This window comes from Amblyomma americanum, chromosome 1, assembly GCF_052857255.1.
Source record: "Amblyomma americanum isolate KBUSLIRL-KWMA chromosome 1, ASM5285725v1, whole genome shotgun sequence".
In the NCBI taxonomy this organism is placed as follows: Eukaryota; Metazoa; Arthropoda; class Arachnida; order Ixodida; family Ixodidae; genus Amblyomma; species Amblyomma americanum.
This window is the reverse complement of record NC_135497.1, coordinates 330,069,049-330,087,248: the sequence shown is the minus strand read 5'-3', so window position 1 is coordinate 330,087,248 and position 18,200 is coordinate 330,069,049. Positions and strand designations below refer to the sequence as shown.

The 18,200-nt window shown below is 41.9% G+C and overlaps 1 protein-coding gene across 3 annotated transcripts in view; it reads right to left on the bottom strand.

The window, feature by feature from the left end:
* Positions 1-1,596: 1,596 nt before the first annotated feature.
* Positions 1,597-18,200, bottom strand: part of GABA-B-R1 (gamma-aminobutyric acid type B receptor subunit 1) — a 75,301-nt gene continuing 58,697 nt past the window's right edge. The window contains exons 17-18 of one of the 3 annotated variants that reach the window (XM_077649895.1): positions 15,565-15,868; positions 1,597-5,813 (exon numbers count right to left, since the gene is read on the bottom strand). In XM_077649895.1, coding sequence (XP_077506021.1) covers positions 15,611-15,868 — 258 coding nt within the window. In that variant the 3' untranslated portion in view covers positions 1,597-5,813; positions 15,565-15,610. Of the gene's footprint in view, positions 5,814-13,576; positions 15,869-18,200 lie in introns of those variants that run through there. The other 2 variants (XM_077649896.1, XM_077649894.1) reach the window with 2 other exon arrangements.

The following is an 18,200-nucleotide window of genomic DNA, read 5'->3' as shown; positions in this document are numbered from 1 at the left end:
ATTGTAAGCAATGAAAAACATGGCCGAGTACAGTTAGCAGTGGCTATACAGGTTAACATAACCGTTGTGCTACTGTTAGTAGCTTAGAAACAGCATCAATAAGGCTGCTGTCATTTTTTTTTCACTTGCTGAAAACGCCTCCATAACATGTTCACAGTTGTTGTACTCATGAAATCTGCTTAATGTGTGCAAAAACAATGCCGACCATGAAGTATGAAAGATCACTGAAGTTGACGAACACGTCACATCTGCTTAAGTCACGGGTGAAACGATATCCACTGGATAGGCAGGGCATTTGTGTATGATTACATTACTACACTCCAGAGCACATTTTTGTCTGCTTCTCAGGACAGATTATTTCCTCAATGTTCAACAAGTGGCTACTCACAGATGGTTTCACATTAACATTAACAGATGGTTTCACAGACAAGATTAAAGAGGAAATGTTATTGGTGTGCGAGGTTTAACGTCGTGAGGCGGCACATGGGGGCTACGAGGAATGCCATACTGGAGGGTTCTGCATTAATCTAGACCACCAGTGGTTCTTTAACGTGCGCTGGCATTGTACAGCACACGGACGCTTTTGCATTTATTGAAACATGGCCTTCACGGCCAGGATTTGATCCTGCAACCTTGGAATCAGCAGCCGAACACCAACGCCACTGAGCCACCTCGATGGCAAAAGAAAAAAATGGGATTACTGCCAAAGTGCATTTTGAAAAAATGCCTTAATGTCCGAGTTTCGAAAGTAAATCATATAAATTACCAAGTTCGTTTTTTTAAGGCCCCAAGATGGAGCAGTTGTGCACAGAAATCATAGTGTTTTCACAATGAGGATTGGAACTGAAATAATGATGGGCTAGTCTGGAACTGTATGTAAATTGTGTGCTTGTTTGTTTGAAGGGATAGTGATATTTTTTCTCTAAAAGCTGCCATTTCTGTTCAGAGGCCCGCTGTCCTAGTACTGCAAGCAAGCTGGAAGGTGCAGAGGACAGGCCCCGTGCAACACATGCAATGCCTGTAGCGGCCAGTTGTACGTCACTGCACTGCATTTCTAATCTTTCTTGCCATTGTTCTTGAGCATATATGCTCTGCTCCATGAAGAAACTGGCCAGTGGCAATATATTTTATCCTTGGCAAGATGGGAAAAGCTACAAAAGATGGCAGAGGTTAAAAGCAGCACAGGAAAGGGAAAGCAGGATTGGTTGAGAGTCATCAGACTGTATTTTCACACTAGTCGTAATTGGTCAAGTTACACTGGTTTCATCGCTTACGTGAGACTTCTTGGCTTTGGATGAACTAACCTGTCAGGCTGTCAGTGTAGTTAGCCAATACTTCTGTAAACGAGAAGTTGGCCATTGGTGGCTAAGACTGGCCCCTGGGTATTCATGCATAGTTCATGCCACATGGGCAACAGAGCAATGGGAGTGTTGAGATTAGTATTGCAAAAGGGGCCATGAAACAGTGTGTAGGGTTTTTGGCATAAAATTTGTGGGTTTGAATAGAGCACTTCAGCTACACATTACTGAATTGTGTTGTAAATATTGTACAGACATCTTGCTTGTTCTGTGATGCGAATAAAGACATTACATAGAATGAAACTGCCATCGTAATGCAATTTATTGGCAGCTAATGTTCGGCAGTACAGAAACCTTACAAAACTTACGCAACATGGGGAAGCTTTATGACAAACGCAAGTGATGCACAAGTAGACAGTGTCATACGACTCGACAGGAATGCATTAGGCTTTTAACAAAATTTAGTTCTCTGTGCAATCTGCTAAAGATGGTAAAAAAAAAAAATTTAGAGTGGCACAAAACTAGAGTGTACAACCATTACTGGAGGGCACCATGAACATGGTCCAAAAGATGGAAGTGCGTAAGGACAGACACTGAAACCAGTGACCATAATTATGAGGCCAAAATATGTGATGGCACTGCATCTCCTGCCAGATATAATCCATCCATAATGTGCCTGTGAAGTGATCTTGTTTAAAAAACAAACCATATCACATGATAAAATACCTCCAGTAACATAAAATGTGGTGCTTTATGCTCGCAGCATATTGCTTGCATGTGCCCCGATAAAGAGTGCTGTAACAACCTCTGCCCAGTTGTATGGGTGACTAGACATTAATCTCAAACAGTCTTAGTGCTTGATCTCAGCCCCTAGGCACAGTTATTTCAATATGAGCTTTCTAAACGGAATTAAGTGGTAGCTTTAGCAAAGTCAACAAAACTTACTGCATTAATCCAGCATTGTTGAGATTTTTTCTTTTGCACACCTGCATGATCCTTTTTGATGCAGTATATAGTTTCCTACCATGGACACAACATTTCATTGGCATGTGAGGACTGCACAATGTGCCAGAGTTTCGGTCTCTCTGTCAGTAGACATAGCCTACGGTAAGGTTCCGAGTGGTAGACATGCACTGCAATCACACACACACAATAAAAGCAAACCCATAAATTGCTCATTCTGTGTGGACTTCTGGAACATTAAATATTTATGCTCTGAACAAAACACGACATGACAAATAACAACAGCATCTTCATGAATGATGCAGCAGTGTGTGTATAAAACTGAACAGTAAAATTAAACCAGAGCAACTGCACATTTGTCCAGGATGAATCCACAAAATATTAAGGGCAATTATGTTCCTTGTATGAGTATTTTCATTAATGCATATTACCACTAACACAACACATTGCCACAGCCTTGGATTAGCAGAGTTAAACTATGCTCATGCTTTGCTGCACCCAGACAACAATCTTTGTAAAAACCTAATCTACCATGAAAACGAACAACACGTCATGACAGATCTAGAGCCCAACACTTGCAGAGCAACAGATTAAAAGTGAAGCCATAAGCAGAGGGTACAAGCGGGGTGGGTAAGGCTATGAACCTCCAGAAGGAAAGCCTTGTAAACAACCTGTACAAGTGTATTATTCACAGTTATCTACACAGCAGGTGGACAAGCTCCACACTAAGGACCTGTGCTGCTAGCAAGAAACATGCGACTATCACCAGCATTCTCACAACCTACGCCTAAAGTTAAGGCGGCGCACAGTAATCTGCGCACATCTGATCTAAAGTAAACACATGAAAAAAAAAAAAGCAAAGAAAATAAAGGTCATTCTTCACTTAGTGTCCAAGTACCCTGGCAGATCTACTAAATCAAGATGCCACTGGATGTGCTAACACAACAAAGTTTGGGAGAGGGGGGGGGTTACAGGCATATACAATACTGTGACACAGCCTGAGCATTTTTTTTCCTCTCTCTCTTCTCCCTCCCTGCATCATGCCCTTTACCTCTGCTCTCAGCACAAAAAAAAACAAAAAAACTTTGTTGTTCAGAACACAACTTTGATTGCTTATCTTTGTTTACCGGCAGCCCCGTTTTTTCTGGTAAGCTTCTTCACCACACAGCACAGTGCATACCGTACCGCACAGTGCATACTGCACACAATGTTCCAGTAGTTACCATCCATCACAGTTAGGGATATATCTTTACTACGTACAAAAGTCATTTTCGCTTTCTGAGGTGCTGCCATTGTAGGCACAAATACCATCAGAATAAGTTTGCTTGCAGTGGATGAATGTGGAGCTTGCAAGGTTGCAAACTCATGAGGTTGCTGTGTTGAGATAGTGATTCTTGTACTCTTAATTTCACCATGGCTGAAAAGTTTCGACTCTTTCCATGACTAGATCATCAAACACTGCCGCAGGACTTAACACTTTTCTCTACTAGCCACAATAGCTCTTGCCGCACAGTTGCCAACTTAAAGAATGATGCTTTGACAGCATACTTTAGAACTCTAAAGACAGAACCCCCAATATGGTATTTATGGCATCTCATGCTGAAATGAAAGCACCATGACTATGCACCTAGAAGCCACTGAAGACAGAAGAATTCAAAACACACAAACTGTTGAACTATTTCTTCACATCACGGAACGAAAAACAAAATGGAAGAACAGAATATGAAGCGACAATGCTTTGCAATCACAACAACAAAGCGCTGAAGCACAAAGAACATATTTACAATGCACACGTAACTTGAACACATTCTTGCTAAAGGCAACATTTTGATTTATGTATATAACTGAAACCAAAGTGATACCTCGCACTCAGTTACAGCTATACTCCCAATGTGTTGAGGCACACAGTCTGAAGCAATATGAATGGGACTACTTTCATGCAGGCTGTATAAAATTAGTCTGATGCATTGGTGGCCTGCTCTCCTGTGAAGGTAAGTGCAGGCTAAAGGAACTAAAGGCTGAGAAAACAAACAAAAATGCACTAATCTGAAGCACTGCCAAGTTAAGCCCTGTGATCACTTTCAAACTGTATCAGACTGCGCTACACCTGCACTCATCACAGTCTGTCATCAACCATTGGCTAGAAACACGTTAAGCAAAAAAAGGTGGCGAGCGCTTCAAGGCCCAACAAGGTGCACAATAATGACCTTAATAGAAGTCTTGGAAGAACAACTAAATGCCAGACTGACTGAGCGTCTTACGCTACAAAATAAATAGCAACAAAGATAAATGCAGTTTGCTTCAGCGACACGGGATTTGCAAGATGAACAACTTTTGGAGGCAAAACAAAAGTTGGAAATCATCATCATCTGCCCGACTTTGTCCGCTGTGGGAGAATCCTTACCTGTGGCTAATTTGCTGAATGCTCCTCTCTAAGCATGTTCATACTCTTTTCAACCTTAGTTAGAGATAAAAAAAAAAGGCTCAAAGGCTTGCACGAGCCAAGTGACATTGAAATTAATAATGCTGGATGGTTTAAGAATTAAGGAATGACAAGGAAGCTATCTTTACATGCTTTTCATATTGACTGCAACCAGAGGTTTATGTGCATATGAGCAGTGGTAGCAAGTGTGTGACAGCAGTTCATCAAAAATGCTAGCTCGATTGCCACATAACAGGCACCCAACATGACAGCTACTTCCATGTGCCAAAAAAAAAAAAAGTTCAGAACCTGATTGTTATGACACCACTGAAATCTCTTCCAGCAAATACCATGGCTCAATGCCTCACTAGCATAAGGAAGCAGCCCAGCAGCAATATCTTGATTCACTGTGCACCCTGCACAAAATTCTTGGTTTCTGTAACATTTGAAGTGCATTCACATGACGGATACGTTTGTGGACTAGTTAGTGATGCCTAGACTACTTAGTAGACCATTTTCCAGCTGAAGCATTAACATAATGGATGAGAAAATGGAGCACAACAACTGTTTGCAACAGGTGTGCAGAAAACACCACCAGCCATAGTGCTTGTGCCAGGGTTGTCCAGAAAGCATGAGTTATTCACCATTTGTCTTGCAAAATTTTTATGCCCATTCTTATGTGCCTAACGGGAATAGAAAGGAAAGCACCTTGCTAGATGCCACACCTAAAATTTTTCTTTCTAAACTTGCACCTGTCTGCAGCAAGGACATGAGTGAAAAAGCGTCTTGCTTTATTGGTATGCGCTAACCATGCACACACACCAGTTAGCATTAATCCCCGGCACCATGCCACATGATGCACGGTTCGAATTCCAAATCAATAATTTTGTCCGTCATGTGAATCTACCTTTAGCAATATGGCAGCACCAAAAAACACCGGAGTCTTAATAACAGAACATTTTTGGATAACACTATTCTTTATACAACACTAGCCCCAGTAACACCAATTAAACTATCATCACAGCGTGGTCTAAAATTGTAGCAACACTGTCAAGTACTTTTGTTTACATCCGTGGCTCCCGAACATAATGTACTGGCAAGACAGTCCCGACTTGGCCCGTGTCTCCCAGCTGCAAGAAAATGTTGCAAACGGCACTGTAGTGCATAAAATAAACATGCATATACCTGCTTGCACTTTAAAGATCTAGCATCTTGTTTCAATGCAGTTAGTTTGAAGCAAAGCTTAAAGGGACACTAAAGGGAACTCTTAATGAAACAAGAAGCTCCACTATGCTGATAAATTACACTAGGGGAACGCTACCAGTATGTTTTCTGAACAAAAAGGCAACCGTATGGCTGAGAAAACCACAAATGAAGTGCCCTCTTCTCTTCCCCCATTTTTTACCACCACACAACACAGGCAATGCATCACTTTCATGACGTGTAACATTCTGAACTCTTGGGGATCGGAGAAAATGAATCAAAAACAAAACTGCCCTGTCTACCAGTCAGGTAGCTGTTTGTTATACTTATCAACAGACGGCACTGCCATACTCTTTAACACCCTCCATGCTGTGGAGTCGTTCTTTCAGGGCATAGTGGCCGCAATGTTCAAAAAGAGCACGAATGGCCCAGACAGCTCGCGCTTGCTTCATGCATCTCAACTTGCTGTGGATAAGTCTGTTGTCCACTCCGAATACTAGGCATGCGAAGGGCATGATACTTCTCATTATCATACCCTGACAGCCCTCCTCCCGTTTTGAGTGCTTTCTCACCGAAATAGTGTTCAACGTGAAAGCAATGAATTAATCAAGGCCAGTGAAGAATTTGCATGACCACTAGGCCGGGGGCAGCTACTGAAATTCTAAGGGAGCATTGCTGCTTGTTCTTTCGCTTTTGCATAATTTCCTCTCATCCAAGCTCTAACAGTGGCAAAAATAATATTGTATTTGAAACTTTAAGAGACTAATCTCTCAATCTAACTGAATCTAGTATTCCTCTTTAGTGTCCCTTTAAAATGACAGCAAATAGGGGTGTACAAATAATCAAGTTCTGAAATCAATCCAACAACACTTGAAGATATTTTCTTATACTTTTGAATTTCTAATAATTTGATTTACTGATTAAGTACACACACTGGGATGGCATCACAGTTATTTTTGTAGGTAACTATGCTGTCTTTCCCACCCATTAAGCTAGCAACTATAAAGGAGGCCACTCTGACAAGTTCTCTGTGCTTGCTTTGTTTCACAGCCATTCCACTCCATTTGCGCACCACTAGTTGCAGATGTTTTGCTTCTAATTTTCTGTGTCAACCAGACTAATTTCAAGCAAATACTGCACAAGAAGACACTCGTTTTCTGTCTTGAGGCATGTTTTAGAGCCAGGAAAAGAAAAGGTATTGCGGGGACCATTTTTTTAAAACAATTACTGCTGCAGAGCTGAAGGATTACAGATATACTTCAATGAGCCACAAACCTAGAGAATCAAGGATCTGTAACTTATAACTCACTTGCTGATTTATGAACTATTAGAAAGCATATAGCCATACCTCAGATTCTGTTTTTGAGCTCAGCCGGCTCTAAGGCCTTCAATCAATAATGCTGGCTGTGCAGCAGTGATTGCACCAACTAGCATTATGCAAGATTTTTTTGACAGGAAATAAGTGGATGCCTTTAGCAGTGTGAGCTTGCTTGTGTTTGTTTCTGTGAACCAGAAACAATTCCTATAGTTCTTTCAGTACTTCACGTTTTTTTGCACTGTTCAGCACTACTCACCAATCTGAGCTGAATTTCACTTTGCACGATTCTTAACGATAACTGATTACATTCTAGCTCATTTCTGAACCAAATCCTAACTGCCAAAACTTGATTGAGGCCATGGAGCAACTAGGTAAGCAACAAGTTAGTGTATGATTTGCACTACGCCAATGCATGAGCATAAATAAAACGCATAAATCAAGCTATATTGCAATGAGAAAACAAAAAAAGCAAGCTTGAAAAGCCACATGTGATAATATATGAGTGTACCTCCTTCAGAGCAAATTTGGAAAGATAGATATGGCAAGGCTAGGCTACCTTCAGGCTATGATTGCAGCACCCAAACTGCATGTAAGTACCACAATGGACATGAGCTGGTATGCTCCAATCTGAGTAGATGGCCAATGACATCACGGCACCCCAGCTGCGATGATTACAACTTTAGCATAACAGCTTCGGTATGCACTGAGCAACAAAACAGACGTGACATACCAAACGAGACAGAATGAAAGTACTATTTAACAACCTCTACAAATGCAAGATTGAGATTTCAAAGATAAAAACACCTAAAAGTTGATTCCTCAAAAAGTAACTTTCAAGAATGCATAAAATATTCTGTAGAAACCCCCCCTTTTTTTTTCTTTACACTCACTTCACAAAGCATAGAGGTGAACATGTAGTTTCAAGTATAGTGTTCAAAAACACCCAAGTACAGTGTGAGTAAAGTGTACAACACTGGCACTCTAACACGGAAATGTGTGACCTTAGAGGGGCAAAGGATTGACACAGGAGATTTGCTAAGAATACAAAGCAGCCATAAATGCTACACCCACTGTAGCAAAAATTTAACCTTCAATCAGTGTGTGAAATATATTAGCAAATAGATAAATCTCATTACTTCACAAACAATAAAAAGCATGTAGATTTCACCAAACAAGTAGTGCTTGGACAAACCAACACACAAACTACTAATTCCAAATGCTAAGCAACAAACAAAAACAACCAAAACAAACTGCAGGGAATCACCAAAATCCTTGAGGCTTTTGCTAGCACATGCAATTCTACTTTGCTATGATAACTTGCTGCTTAAGCAGCTGTGCACATTCAAGGCTTGCTGAATAAGCTAACTTCTTTATATGCCAAAGCACCAATTTGCACATTATAACAAAGGAGGATAACCTAGGCTGTACAAATACTTTACTTACTGCACTTCTCCAGCACAAAACTCACATGTCAGCTTAACTGGATCCTGCTCTGCACATTTGCATTCCCTGAATTGCACACGTGCCTTAATGAAAATCAAAGTTTGCATACCACCACCTTAAATAAACCAAAACAATGGCTTTCTCGTGTTGAGCACCTGCTGGCCAGAGTGGCTCGGTATTCTTTCCTATCAGGACCTCTCGAGCTAATCTGGCTCTTTCTCCATCTGGTCATCTAGCAATGCGATCACGATGGGAGATTCATATACAGTTCCCTACCTTGACTGGTTCAACACTTGGAATAATCACAGCAGGGTCACAACATTCCTAGAACTAAGCCTATATATTGGAATGATGGGAATGGAAGCATTAAATGTAGCATGGAAATGCTGCTGTGATTGAAAAGGAAGAAGCAGTGCTAAGATTGGGAACAGCAACATAAATCTTTCCCTTCAGCCACTGCCCTTGGTACCGACAGACAGAAACATCTAATTGGAAACACGTCACCTGACCCACTTCTTATCACTGGCTTTTGAGTAAGAGTGGTGCCTTCCATCAGCAGCTAAGAAGAGACTAATGTGCAGAGCAGAGAAGACCATCGAACAGCAGACAGCTCCAGAGGAGGGTGCAGCACTGAGGCAACAAAATGGACTCATGCTTCTAACAGTGAGGTCCTTCATTATGCCTTACTTAATGGAGCTGGCACTCTTCTGCTTAGTTCTGGCTTGCCAGGAAATTCAAGTACATTTTCAGAAAAAAGTGATTTTCCTAGTTAGCACCAAGCTCTTTAACCAGGAGTCATTGAATGCACATGTACACTTTCTACACTGGTCATGTTGCATCTAACTGCAAGATAACCTGAATGCTTCCTTGCACAAATAGCAGAAACGGTATGGGTAAAAGAAGTAGTACTGTAAGACTTTTAGCTTTCCATGAGCTACTCACTTCATAGCCATTACCAAAATGATATTTATTTTTGCCTGTCTTAAAGGCCCACTGAAACACTTGTGATTATGATGAACACCCACAAGTTGTACAGTGCCTTATCAGTGACTGTTCTGTGAAAGGACTTTCATACCGCAGAACAAGAACACAAGAATTAAAGGTAGAGTGATAAGGTAGTGCTCTTTCCCTCACTTGTAATTTCACCAAACTTCTATTTCAAAACAATAAGCACATATTAGACAAAAATCAGCATGCTTTTAACCCTGTGTTAGATGCCAGTCTTAGTTGTGTACGTGCCAGTAAACCCAACATGATTAGCTAAGGCTGAAAGTTGGGCGAGTTGGTATACATTCATGATGAAAAAAAATATCGAAAAGAAACAGGAAGGATGGAAAGAACGATGCCAACAAGCACCATTTTTCTCGCAACTGGGGTTTACTGCTGAATCATGCCATTTATACAAGTCACATTGAAAAAAAAAAACAAACATAAAACTACATTTTCTCCCTTTGACTTGGGCTTCCGAGGGGAGGCTTCTTGTTTTATGTTTTTTCAAAGTGACTTGTATAAATTGTGTGTTTCAGCAATTAACCCCAGTTGAGAGTTAGCGCTTGTCTGCGTCGTTCTATCCGTCCTGCTCCTTTAGCGCTATTTTTTTATCATGACTAGCTAACCTTTCTTTTCTTTTCCCTCTCCTTGCAGCTCTGAAAACGAAGTTCTGCCTAACAAGGCCAGGCCAGACGCCTCCTGAACGCTCATCTGGAAGGATGCCTCTTTCTTCCTTTCTTCTTTCACTCCGTTCTTTATCCTTTCTCTTACGGCGGTTCAGGTGTCCAACAATATATGCGACAGATAGATACTGTGCTATTTCCTTTCCCCAAAAACCAATTATTTATTAACAAGGCCATGTACGGTTGCTGTAGTCCATAGTAGCCCTGCCTCTGCACTACCTCGAGGAGTCCATTCATACAGCAATCGCTGTTTTGTATCGCGGACAGCCGTTGTACACACACCTGGTGGGCATACTTGGTGCGCAAGACAAACCTTCTAGTTACGTGAAGCTGACAAGTGAAAACGCAACTGCACAGCACAACAATGGGTAGACCGCCAACAGTGGCAGCATGAAAAAGGAGCATGAGCCAATTCAAGCAGGCTTGACAAATCAACAATTGCTTTCTGTGTCAAAGTGCACTGTTTTTAAAAATAGGAAGGCTGCTACTGCTCATTTCAACTATTTTTTTTTTTATCTAGTATAGCTATTCTAAGCACATTTTTGCGAGCGTTCGGATGGTGTTATGCAAATATTATGCTGACAGCATCAGGACAATTCACCGATGGCAGATGCAGTAAGGCCCCCCCATACTGACTGGACTTTGTGCTGCCATTGTTTGGCAATTTCAGCACTGCATGAAACTGATGCACAATCAAGTGCACTTTTGTTAGACTTTGAATACTGCTATGCAGATTTAATGCTGACAGTATCCAGACAATTCACCAATGACTAATGGCCAATGCGAGCACTCGTGTGCTGATGTCATCTCGGGATTCCTGTCCCTGATTATGGCTGCAACAGGGCTGCACCTCAAAGGCTGGAAAGCCTGCTGTAGGAAATGAAGGGCAGCCTATGTTAAACCCCATTTAAACCCCATTTGCTACACTAGATTGTGCAGCCTGGTTGAGTTCTTTGCAGTGACATACTCTACCAGCTGAATGCACCAAGCCATGCCCACCAACACACAAAATGTTTCAAAGGTGGTGCCACTGCACACTGGCTATCAACTGGGAGAGTACCCTCTAACACATTAACACTGCTATCAGTAACCCTTGCCACTGCCAGGATGTGTGGAGATACAGTTGAGCCTATACGCAAAAGCTTCTGCATTTCTATGGGCTTTACACTGGTCGCTGCTCATGTGCGGCAAATACTTGTGACTGCACCTATGTGGGCCAGTGCAGGTGTGGGTGCGCATGCATCTTTGTGCCAGTTTTTGGAACTGCCAACGGCGTTTTTGGATGGCATGCATTTGGAGCAAGTGGTGCACAAAGTGCAAACCTGGCTAGCCATATCGTTGCAGAGATACCAGCAGTAAAAGGGGCATAACTGTGAGGCAATGGGAATGGGTGGTCATGAACAAAGCAAGAACATAAAGCAAAGCGGCAGTGGCAAAGAGGCAGAAACAAAATATGCATGTGCCGAAGGCTGAATGGGAGAGGCAAGCATGATAAAGAGGGCAGTTCCTTTTGAATCAGTCCAGTCAGCCCTTAAATGACCTTAGCTAGCTAGCTTTTGTCACTTAAACCTTCGTTCACTGAATCACAAGCTGTGATGTCCTTCTATGTTTTGGCTTTCTGCCTGATGGGTTCCAACTTGCCAATGTTCACGACGTGTGCTTTACAATGGCACTCTTGTGCGATAGATCTTGGCTGTTCATGTTTGTATTCAAAATGCAGATAAGAACAGGGGAACTTGTGTCGGCTGTGAGTAGTGGTTCTGGCATGCCACATTCATATTAAAATCTTGCGCCACATGTACACACGTAGCTGATAAAATCTGCATGTCCTCCTCTACCAGATGCTCAATTCGATTCCTCCTCAAGGATTTGAAGTTCTAAAGCAAGTTCGAAATATTGAAGAATGTTTTTTACATTTGAAATTTTCCTAGACTTTAGAAAGGCTTTTAACTATAAGAACAAAACATTATGCAATATCAGGAGCCATGACCATAATCTCGTTTGTAATTATCTCTAATCTCGCTCTCAGTATATACATCTTTATACGGTTTTCAGTCTAGTAGAAGTCTTATCAAATATAAAGTCCCATACCCATAGGGACCAATTTTAGGCCCAATACCACTTTTAAGTATGTTATGTAAATGAAAAATTCCCAAAATCAGAGAGATAACTGTATTACATGTGGATCACTCAAAATGTCTTCTTTTCAGCTAGCAACCTACAAGAATTATAGGCTGCTGCTAATGTCTGGTTGCAGGAATTATCAGTGGGTCTCTTTGAATCAGCTAGAATTTAACACAAGAATAACAAAGTTTATGCTTTTTTCATGCAAGGAATAGAATAAATTATAATATCGACCTCTTTTATGGTGGCTCACCACTGTAACTTGTAGAAAATTATTCCCTTCTCAGTGTTGCATTTCAATCTAGCTTAAGCTGGTCGCGTCATGTAGAGAACATATGTGTAAAAATGACTGAATCTATTGGTTTATTATGTAGAGTTGAATTTTTTTACCTACAGGGCTTATAATACAAATTTACTTTTTAAAGGTTCAGGCTCACCTTAGTTTTTGTGCATTAGTATAGGGAACCAGTCACTGCACTGGTGCAGATAAGTTTGCTACATTGCAAAGAAAGGCAATTTGAGCACTTCAGTCTCCGCACAAGTGCCACAACATTCATGTATAAACATCTTTACTAATGATTAGAGGCTTAAACTGGCTAGATATATATTCCAGATATTTAAAACAGAACATAATACATTTATGGCTTACTATAGCAGCAGGATTATTGGTCATCACTTACATAGAGCTTCCGTTATTGCTGATATTCCATGGACTAACTACAGCAAACAAGAAATTGAACATCACATCATACTACTATATATCAAGAATCCACGCACAATTGAAGCAGTAAAGTGGCTTCACAGCTCACAGCTTTAAATTAAGAATGCAGGCCTTCTTTTTCTCATAGAACAGTAACCCTGTATATGATTACCTTGACATCTGTGCAGTGCTTGAAAGAGAAATTTATCAATCTTGTACTTGTAGCACAAAGAAGTTATAGCAGACTTTGTTTTGTATGAGCAGAAATTCGTCTTTTCAGTGTGCCTTGTTTTCTCATTGTGTTCTGAATACACTCTTATTTTGCTGAGTTTATTCTCATTGTTGTCACTGTAATCAATGTATGCATTATATGTTCATGTTTTCTGCCTTTTGAGGTTAGGACCCAGTCAGGAAGCCGATTTCCCTCCTTTAGACCTGCCTTAAAGGCAATACCTATGCACTACCTAAGAAACAAAGCAAAAAAACTTCAGGGCCTTCTTAACCACATTTTAAAGAAGATGCGATAGCCTTTAGGTTTCCTCCTATGATGTCTACAATGAGTGTCTAATGTTTTTGTGATCTGCCTGCCAAAACTCCAGCTGGAACCAGTTCTACTGCCCTTATATGGTATGCATGAGTCATCACCTTTTAGAACGTTTCGGTACCTTCCATTGGATTATAATATGGGATTATACTAATCTGACCCACTATTCCACCTTAATTTGCCCATTAATCCCACTAATCTACCTTAATTCATTTTCTATGGTGAGCCCAATTCCAAAATTTCAGGGGTCCTTTGTAATTTTGGGGGGCGGGCCAACTTCCAAAATTTGGGGGTCCATCTGTAAAGGTGGGCAGGCTGTGATGATGCCACAAAGTCATGTGACCTCTCTCAACCAATCAGGATGGCCCATCAGGGCAGGTTGTGACGACATTACAAGGTCACGTGACCTCTCTTGACCAATCAGGGAATTTTGTTGTGGAGAAACCGGAAACTGCACGACGACAACTTAACCTAAATGCTATCACATTAAAAAAAAAGAAGAAACCCTCTCTTCAATCCCGTCACATGCTCCAATCCCACCAACCCAGGTGTACAACCAGCGTGACTTTTTGCCACAGAAGGACTGAACACTGTTGTGCGCGCCTGCTGCATGCATGTGGCACAATGTGGCAAACAATCGCTTCAGTGCAAAATGCAGGTTTCTGGCTGAATACAGCAAATATTTGAGAAGCTGGATACCAGAGATTCTACTTGAGAATCAAACTACTCAAAAACTTGCCATTCAATTTGTATTCGAGTATTTGCACACCCCTCTTAATAATTTTAATTTTTTTACAAGGTAATAATCAGCATTCATCAACAAGCATCACTGCATGCATGGGAAGGCAGGATAAGAAAAAGGAGGGTGACTTTCAGATCACACTGTACCTAAAAAGGAGCCAACTGTCATTTAGTGGAAATGAGGTGATAATGAAGTGGCAAATACTTTTAGAACCTTCTTGGAGAATTTTCTAGAGAGCAGGAAATTTAAGGGGACTAAGACACCACATAAATAGTGGGGGCACAACATACAACCTTTCCCCAGCAACTGTGCTATACCGGTGGCCATCCTCCATACTACTGCAAACTCAGTTGTGGATGTCGAACATGCCGTCAGTGAGAAAAGCCAGGAGTAACCAAGTGGTCAGTAAATACTTTTATGCTCCCCAAGGCAGAAAGACTGGTGAACACAAGGATCATTACAAGAAAAAAAATGTTGAGATATGGAAGAATATGGAGTTCACAATGAGAATGAACTAAGAAGAATTGTGGCCACTGAAACAAAGTAAAATACTGAGGAACTTCACTGTTCAAAGTGTAATGCTAAATCAAGGTTTTTTTTTCTCAATGGGAAACAAATTCAAAGCCAAGACAGAACACCACCAGTGGAGAAATAAGTTCCATACTGACGACATGTATATTTAGAATTCAAGTGGTAAGAATAGTAGAAAGAGCAAACTAATTGCATACTATGTATTCAAACTACACCATGGGACACCCACAACTATATCTGATAAGCCTTTTTTCCTTTCCACAAATGAACTCAGTACTTTACCTTCTAGTAGCTGTCTGCTATTCCACACTGGTTATCTTCCTTATTGCAGGGCAGACATCCTCGAGTTGCCAGATGCATTTTTGATATCTCTCACTTATGAGGATGAAAAACAATTGAGCCAAGTGGAAACAAGCCATTAATGGGCACCAGTCCTGGCCACAAGGAAGGGGGAAAACTATTCTGAACCCATCCCCCTCCTCTATCTGCAAGGCTTAAGACCTGCAGAGGCAAGCCAAGAGCCACTGCTTTCTCATCCTCTCCCATGTTTGCTGGAGCCAAGCAGTCCCTTCCCTTATGAAAATTTGTACATTAGCCACTCACGGCCCCATGGCAACTTGCGGTGGCCACCAGCTCTCATGCAGCCTGATTAGAGATACGACTCTGAGAACTCAAAATCTGAGCGGGACAGGCGGGAGCCACGGCCGACCAGGGAGGTTCCTGTGACAAAGCCAGAATCCGAGACAGGATCAATGGCCACGGGCTCCTTGGGGGCCAACAGGCCGTCTGCATAGGTAGGTGGCAGCGCAATGCGCACCCGCTCCCCACTGGCAGGCAGTGCAGTCTGGTGGGCCAGCCGCTGCCGCTCCTGTAGCTTCTGGTTCAGCACTTGGATCTGCTCCTCTTTCTGCAAGAGAAACAGAATTCCCATTCAGAATCCCATTCAGAATTCCATTCAGAATTCCCGTAGCAAAGACAGGCATTTCGCGACACTGTGTAAAGTGCCCCGCACAGCAACTCAGGGTATCTTGATGCAGAAATGGATTCTCGGGCTTTCACACCAGATTTTCATCACTTTTGCAACTGTAGTTCCAAAAAGAAGGGGAAGAACTAGCAAATGAAGAAGAAGATAGGTTAGCGACAGAATACATGAAATTCTGTAAGCAAGCAGACAGGGAATGCATTTATGAACGAGTTGCACCCAGTGTTGCACCAAGTTGCACCCAGTGCTCACTTTTTCCCGTGGATTACCTGTCCCAGCCTTTGGAAGCATCATCGCCCATGTGAGGACAGACTGCTTAATGCGCGCGGCATGTGCGCTCGTCCGCGGCATGGCCTGCAGCCGTGCCACACTGTCTGGCATTGTGGTGTGATGTGAACCGTGAACGTGGGCAATGAAGAAGTTCGTGATTTTTACAGCCAGTTTTTTGCAGAAAGGTGAATTCTTTAAAGTTCACAAATTTTTTCAGACTGTTTCAATTGTTCAGACCATTGTCCAAGTACAGTCGAGTCTGAAAATTTGGTCAGTGACTGTATGTGCAATAAAAAAGTTGAAATTAAAAAAAATATTCATGTGCCTATTCTACTCTGACCAGGTCAGTGGTATTGTGCAGTTGAATAAATGAATTCAAACACAGCCAACTGCAAGATGAAGTTCCACATAAATCCAATGCTTTTAAGCTGATGGAGACAATCGAGAGATAGACTGTATAGTGTCAGAGTATAAATTCTGGCTACCATGATGCATTAAAATATTATGCATGTGCATGGAACCTTCAGTTGCAAGCCATCAGATGCAGTACAGAGGTTATAAACCCAGTACTTGTGCACTCAGAATGTTATGATGTAAGTGCAATACTGTTAAACGGTCAGAACCTGTGGTATTATGTGTCCCCTACACTTTCCCATGTCTATAGAGAGGGTGCAGCCCAGGTTTAAATTAAAGTACATTTTAATATACGGAAGCTTATTAAAGACCTTTTCGGATCCCTAGTAAATTAGATGGGCATAAAAGAGAAACTTTAATTTTTTTTACACTGTTCCTGTCACATGTCTAGGAATCTTCAAAATCACCAGTGTCCAAAAAATTTTTCAATGACTGTAATCACAGCTTTTTTATAAAATAGGTGGTGTCCAATCTGAGCGAGCCGCAAGGCATGCTGGGTACTCCGACTTCTGGGTCGTTCGGCGAGATGCGTGTGTACAGCACTTTGCTTGAAACGCAGAATTGACAAGCTTGAATTCGGCTCTTCATGCGTTGATATGTGCGAATAAAGTCATAAAAAAGGTGAGCATGCTCTGCGTCCATTATTATGTCCGCGCTCGACGTTCCTTATTTGAATTAATGGCGAAAAAGTGTTGCAAGTGTGAACGTTTCGGCGTGCGTCGTCTGTTCGCGCAGAAGTTCAGGACGCTTCATTCACTCCCTAAAAAATTCTGTTGTTACTCGGCAGCTACATTGATCTCTAATATATGTTAGGGTACATATTTCTGAGAGGTTTCGCACTACTAGACACTGAATATATGGACTACCAGCAACCGTAGCCTAGCATTATGTATACGAGCGCACTGCTGTACACGTTGTAGCAGAGTGGCTGCTACGGCAAAGAGCTTGCATCATGCAAATCCTCGCAGCACTTGCGGTGCTTTTTCTACACCAGCCACAGTGGCCTAGTGGTTGGTGTAATCGGCTACCAAATCGGAGGACCCGGGTTAAATCCGGGACGCAGCGGCCGCGTTTCGATGGCGGCGAAGTGCGAAAGGCACGCCCGTGTGCTGTACGATAGAACCCGTCTAAACTATCTGGAGCCCTTCACTACGGCTTCCCTCATTGCCCATGTGTCGCTTCTAGACGTGACACCATACAATTTGCAATATTTTATGATTTTCTAGTCTACAAAGCTTTCATGTGCACTGCATCGGACCTGCAAGGGTTTCTTGCTACACGGTAGCACCAGAGCTGTCGTTGCCTGCAAGCACGGTAGACCGCGTTTTAGTTGCGCTAAAATTGGCACATGCGGCACGTTGAGCTGTCGGTTATGTTCTTGTCAGCTCAACTGCTTTTATCGAATATTTGCTATGGCTAATGGAATAATTACAGCACTAGCTGGCATGCATAACAACTGTCTCAAGCAACTGAATTTCAGTTCGTCTGTAATGCAAAAATGCAACTGCATGACAAATGTGTTGCATTTTCAGCACTACTGTATTCTTTCTGCCAGTACGGATTGCATCGAGCA